Genomic DNA, 5,622 nt, shown 5'->3' on the forward strand with positions numbered 1-5,622 from the left:
GGGTCGACTCCGCCCGGAGGCCAGAAAAAATTTTCACTTCAGAATTCGTGCGGGAAATTTCGTTTCGGAGTGCGGGACAAAAGTTGGGAATTTCGCTGTCCAAAAGGTGGCAGTACGGGAAGCCGCGCGGAGATAGTGGACAAAGCTTTAACATTGAGTTGGCAGGGGTTGCACTGTGATCCATTGAAAGGTTATGTTTCCCTTATGTTATGAAAACATATGAGACATGACTAAAGATAGTAAATTTTAATGTCTATCTCGTAACAACTTTACTTTGTAATTGCTTTTCATTATTTCATTTCTTTAAATGTATCACTAGTACGAATAATATCTTTGATAGGTACTGTCAGTATTGTTTTTTAAAATTTTCTCTTACATTAAAACACAGTGGTTTGCAGCAGAACTTAAAAAAAATATATTCTAGCATTGTATGATTTGTTGCAGATCCAACATTATCAACCAGAAAATGAACCCTTTCATGAAGACTGGATCCTTAAGAACTATGATAAGAATGTTTAGACATAACTTGTGCTTCCCAGCGGACACTGTGAACAAAGTTCCTATTCTGTACTCAACGACAAATGTATCTCCGAGGTCAAATTTCAATGACACTGCAAATAGTTTAACGCTGGAACTGATAAAAAATTATGGTGTCAAAAACGAGAGGATCCTTCAAAAGGTTGTAAATATTCCCATCTTATCAAATAGTGATCCCCATGAATGGAAAAAAGTAATGGAGATCTTATTATATCGGGGACTATCTCCTGTAAAAAGTGTCTTAACGGTAATAAAGCACCCTGCATTGCTGAAAATGTCAAGCTTGAAAATTAACAGAGTATGGGATGATTGGGTGGAATGCTTCCAAGAAACAGAATTAGTAAAAGAATTGCTTGAAGAGTGCCCTATGTTTTTAAGTGTTTCTGGCAAGATTGAAATTGAACCAAAATATGAGCAATTAAAAGCCATTGTGAAATCAAAGAAAGCAGTTGCCAAAATACTTATGAACTGTCCTCAGATCATGTTCCAAAGTCTAACAGAATTGCAAAATGTCTCTGATTATTTAAGTGAAGTAATGATTGCTAGGAATGCTGCTGAGTATTCAAAATCAACTGTGCTTGGTTGCACTCTACAGGAAGTAATGATTCGACACGTGTTTTTGGATAAATGTGGAAAGTATAAACCACCAAATCTGAAACAAAGTGAAAGTATTCCCTCGGGAAATGCAAGTCTCTCTGAGATATATGACACGTCTGAAGAAGAATTTGCAACAAAAACTGCAGGTGTTACTCTAGAAGAGTATGTTGTGTTTCAATCTTTGTTTGCTGATGAGTTAGAGGACAAGAGGATTATTTCAGAAGAGGAGACAGATTCTGATGAAGATTAACAAGTTTTATAAATGTTTACATTTATTAGAATCAGAGTCTAATAAAGATAGTAAAAATTAAGAAAATACAGTTTACTGATTGTGATTAAACCACCATATACCCCTTCTAGAGTTTGTCACAGCTGTAGAAAGGCTTTTCTTAAAACTTGAGCTTAAAATCTCCAGCTCCAGTCTCCATTGAGTGGTGTGGCGCGGCACATGAACTTAAAACGGAAGCTGCTTGACCGCCGAGAACCGGAAGTCATGTCCAAAATTAGTCTTAAAACAAAAAATTATAATAACAAGTGTTATCAAATATTAGGAATACTTTTTCAAATTACGCAGACGTAGTCCAACTCCAACTTTGCGTCTTGGAACAAAATCATTGTCGCTTAAACGTCAACGTTGTTTTTTGTTTAAACAACGAAACGCCGAACGCCGGGCCGGTTGGTTGGTTATTGGTTGGGCGCCTAGTGCTTACCTAGGCTTTGACCACTTTGAGCCTTTGAGGGTGTTGACAACTCACTAGCAGGACAAAGTATTGCAAAGGTTTGTCCTGTCCTTGAATACACCCTGTCGAAAATTGCAGTTATTGTCCTAATAAAGAGTATGTATCAGTTGTTGCTCTGTTGTTCATCTGACAGTTCTTAACATGCCGAGAAACATTGAAATCAAGGCTGTCATTTCAAATTTTGGAGCGTTCCTGCACAAAGTAAAGGAACTTAGTGGCGCTACTGATACAACTTTCAAACAAGTTGATACTTTTTATGAAGTGCCAAATGGTCGCTTGAAATTGAGGGAACAGGAGGTTTGTAAAGGTGTTTGGATACGCAAAGCCAGCAAATTACTCCAAGCATGAATTGTAATGATTTTTTTTCTCTACAGGGGCAAGATCCTCAACTTGTTTTCTATGATAGGCCAGATGAAGACGGTCCAAAACTCAGTGATTACGAGTGCTGCAATCTCCCTGCTGACACAAACTTGAAATCTGTCCTTAGTCGAGCCATGAAAGTGAAAGGTGTCTTGAAGAAATCTAGAACCCTTGTAATGATTGGTCAAACACGTGTTCACATTGATAGGGTTGAAGGACTTGGAGATTTCATGGAGCTGGAGGTAAAGCACGCAGATTTTCTGCGCCTTAAACTAATTACCTATCAAGCATTAATCATTCATTAATACCTCTCATTGCTTTTTCGTTATCTAGGTTCAGTTATCTGACTCTGAAACAGTCGAAGAGGGTGAGAAAACTGCCAAAAGCTTAATGGAAAAGTTGGGAGTTCCAGAGGAAAATTTATTGAGAGGCGCCTATATGGACCATGTCCTGGTTAAGCAAGCAGAAAACCGATTGTAAAATTTAAATATTGTTTTAAAAATAAAACAATTTTATCACTATTATTCATAATTATCAATTTGATATTAAGAGAGAAGGGTACAAACCAGCAAACACTAATGTCAACTTTTATTTTCTTTATTGTACTAGACAAAACAGAACAAAAAACGATAGCATAGCTGAAACAGATTACCACATTAGGACTGTGAGTATAGGCCTGTTCTATTTTCAACAATAATGTCTACCCAGAAGATGTACAAAGGGAACTAAAATCCAATACAAAACTTACTTCCTGTTTCTGTAAATTCTGGTTGATCTTGGATTGTTCTTATGAAATTCCTTGAAGTTACAGTTAGAAAAAGGTCTGGCAAGAATTGATTACACAGATTAATGCTCATCAATTGTAAAGAAACGCTATGTCCAGCCTTAAAATTTATTTATGTCAAATTAGGAATGACATTTAATTTCAGTACTAACTCCACAAGAACCAATATAGTTAAAAATCTTGTAAAATGTTCTTAAGATTCTTGAACTATTTTCTTTTGAAATGAGAGAGCTTACACAGCATTAAATTATGTTTTCAGAATAGAATCTGATCTAACCATTTTTAAAATTTCAAGGACGTTAATGCCTTTAAGTATCGTCATACGTATACACATTATCAGGTTACAAAATCCCTTAACAATTCAAGACCTTGCTATGTACATTTGGCTGCAGCTGTAGCATACTATGGGTTGTATACAGCCACATTTTGAAAAAGTAAGATTTACATACCTTTAAAAAGTTGGTAAATTATTTACTTAACAAACTACAGTTTTACTGTTTTAATCACAATGTTAGATGTTGATTCCTAGACAACAAGAATGCAATAAAAGATTCTCCAACTACTTGAAAATATCTGCCAAATATGAAAACCTAATGAAATGGTTGATTGATGGTACCCGAGCAACCTCATTCTACAAACGTGGAATTATGTATTAATAGAAATGTCATAAGAGTAAAACAGAATATACCTGAGGAAAAAATAGCAATGAATGACAATGGCATAGTACTCAAGTACACACAGGGAATTAATTCCATTTCTTTTACAAAAATAGTAAATTTTTATCTTTGTTTACTTTCACTCATCACAGTTAACAATGGCCACAATCATGCCTCCATACCGCCAGTATATGTCTTTTAAAACTAAAAGATAACAAGATGTAAGTATTTTACAAGACACATTTTAAAAATAATAAAAATAAAGAAGATAGACCACTGAATAATAAATTACTAATATGATATTTATTTATTTTGTTGAAATGCTGTGTGAGGTACTGCACAATCATATTAAGGTCCAAGATTAGATGTTTTGAGTCTTCACGGACTATAACCCCACAACATTATAAACTAAAGATTAGATAAGAAAATAATAATGCAAAGAACTACAAGATGCTCATCCCAACCAATTTTAGCTCTTTCCTAATTAGCCATAAAATAGAGGTGTAAAATGAAACTTTTGTAGCAGCGGAAAGGAAACCTCAGGGACAAAGTGGCAGCAAAACAGTACATTTTTCTTCTGACACAAATGCCCAACTAGAAAAAAGTTAAAATATAATGATGTGCCCAAATCCCCCCCCCCCTCTAAAAAAAAGGCTAAGTAAGAAAAATTTATCACATTAAAAGGTACAGCAACACCTGACCTAAAATTGAGTAAGACCCAAATTAACAGAAAGGTCACAGAGGGGTAAAAGCAAAGTTGCGGAATGCTAATACAGAAAAGTAATGATGTGAATGTGTATTTGACAAGATTTAAATGTAAGACTGGATAATACTTAAATCAGGAAGACACAGTACGTCTGAAGGAAAAAATTAAAAATTAATGTAGACCCCCGTTTCCCCTATATTAGTGCAACACAAACAAATACAAATAATGTGCATGCCAGGTATAGCACAGGGTCTGAGAAGAATGGACAAATGACCTGGATTGTAAAGACATAATCTTAAGTTTTTATGGTGTTAAAATTAGCAAATAAAGTGAGTGAAAAGGTTAGGTTTATAACTCAAACCACTCTACAGGATCTTAGATTCCTTGATACTCACCACACATTGGAATATGGAAAGTCTGAGCAAGGCAACAAGACAGTCACTACAACAATGAATCCACTGTGCACATGTACACATTGTCATTAAAAGTTACAGAACTGTTAAGAAGAGATACTTTTTAAGCAATCATCCTACTTTCTTTTACAGTACCTACATTTGTTATCAAGTAAATAAAGGCAACAAGTTAAATACTGTTGTAAAATTTCTACCTTGAAGTTTTTTTGAAGATACACATTTGAAAGCAGTTTCCAACAGTTTTTCCAGTAAGAAAAGCTATTGTAATGGAAGTCACTTGTTTGAAATATATCATAAGCCCATAAAACTCTCTTAACAATTGCCTTATCTTTAAAAAAAACAAAAAAAACACCAAAACTTACTATTTAACAGAAGACACATAGAAAAGATGATTAACAAATTTACTCATTTAGTTACACAAGCATGTTAATAATACATAAACAAATTATTACAAGAAGTACGTAGTATATGTTGCTTATCACAAGTGCTCACATTTAAAACTGACCTAAATGCCCAGCAGAACTTTCAAAGAGGGAATACTGAAAGGTGCTTTGCTAGTCAAGTACAATAATACATCAACAAGATATAAAGGAACACTTTAAAAATGTTTTCTTGCTCTCCATTCAGATATCCTCCATTATGCAGACATTTGAAGGCAAATTGTCCATACAGCCAAAAATATTTTAACTGAATAACAAGATTCACAAGGCAAGTTTCAACAGTTTACAGAGAAACGTACTCTGCAGTAGGGATAAGTAATTGTACAGACAACAGAAATGAGAGTAATAACTTATGGCCTGCATTAGTTTACTGATATTTAGTAGTAGGG

General features: G+C 34.6%; 2 protein-coding genes across 4 annotated transcripts; both read left to right on the forward strand.

Moving 5' to 3' along the window:
- Positions 1 to 173: 173 nt before the first annotated feature.
- LOC127748899 (transcription termination factor 4, mitochondrial) lies at positions 174 to 1,450 on the forward strand. The gene is made up of 2 exons (XM_052264435.1): positions 174 to 340; positions 445 to 1,450. The coding sequence occupies exon 2, from the start codon at positions 467 to 469 to the stop codon at positions 1,382 to 1,384; it is 918 nt and encodes a 305-aa protein (XP_052120395.1). The 5' UTR covers positions 174 to 340; positions 445 to 466; the 3' UTR covers positions 1,385 to 1,450.
- A 150-nt stretch (positions 1,451 to 1,600) lies between these two features.
- On the forward strand, positions 1,601 to 2,758 carry LOC127748900 (uncharacterized). Of its 3 annotated transcripts, none has more exons than XM_052264437.1 (4): positions 1,601 to 1,912; positions 1,982 to 2,171; positions 2,249 to 2,476; positions 2,568 to 2,758. In XM_052264437.1, exons 2-4 carry the CDS (start codon positions 2,016 to 2,018, stop codon positions 2,712 to 2,714), a joined length of 531 nt encoding a protein of 176 aa, XP_052120397.1. In that variant the 5' UTR covers positions 1,601 to 1,912; positions 1,982 to 2,015; the 3' UTR covers positions 2,715 to 2,758. The 3 variants fall into 3 exon arrangements, with proteins under 3 accessions (XP_052120397.1, XP_052120396.1, XP_052120398.1); XM_052264436.1 differs by having other exon boundaries at positions 2,008 to 2,171; XM_052264438.1 differs by lacking the exon at positions 1,601 to 1,912 and having other exon boundaries at positions 1,919 to 2,171.
- Positions 2,759 to 5,622: the final 2,864 nt, after the last annotated feature.

This window comes from Frankliniella occidentalis, unplaced genomic scaffold, assembly GCF_000697945.3.
Source record: "Frankliniella occidentalis isolate FOCC.00 unplaced genomic scaffold, Focc_3.1 Scaffold19, whole genome shotgun sequence".
Taxonomy (NCBI): domain Eukaryota; kingdom Metazoa; phylum Arthropoda; class Insecta; order Thysanoptera; family Thripidae; genus Frankliniella; species Frankliniella occidentalis.

Coding starts and splice junctions, on each gene's coding strand:
- LOC127748900 (XM_052264437.1), top strand. CDS start 2,016: ATGCCGAGAAACATTGAAATCAAGGCTGTCATTTCAAATTTTGGAGCG. Junction 2,172..2,248: donor TGAAATTGAGGGAACAGGAG/GTTTGTAAAGGT, acceptor TTTTCTCTACAG/GGGCAAGATCCTCAACTTGT. Junction 2,477..2,567: donor GAGATTTCATGGAGCTGGAG/GTAAAGCACGCA, acceptor TTCGTTATCTAG/GTTCAGTTATCTGACTCTGA.
- LOC127748899 (XM_052264435.1), top strand. CDS start 467: ATGAACCCTTTCATGAAGACTGGATCCTTAAGAACTATGATAAGAATG.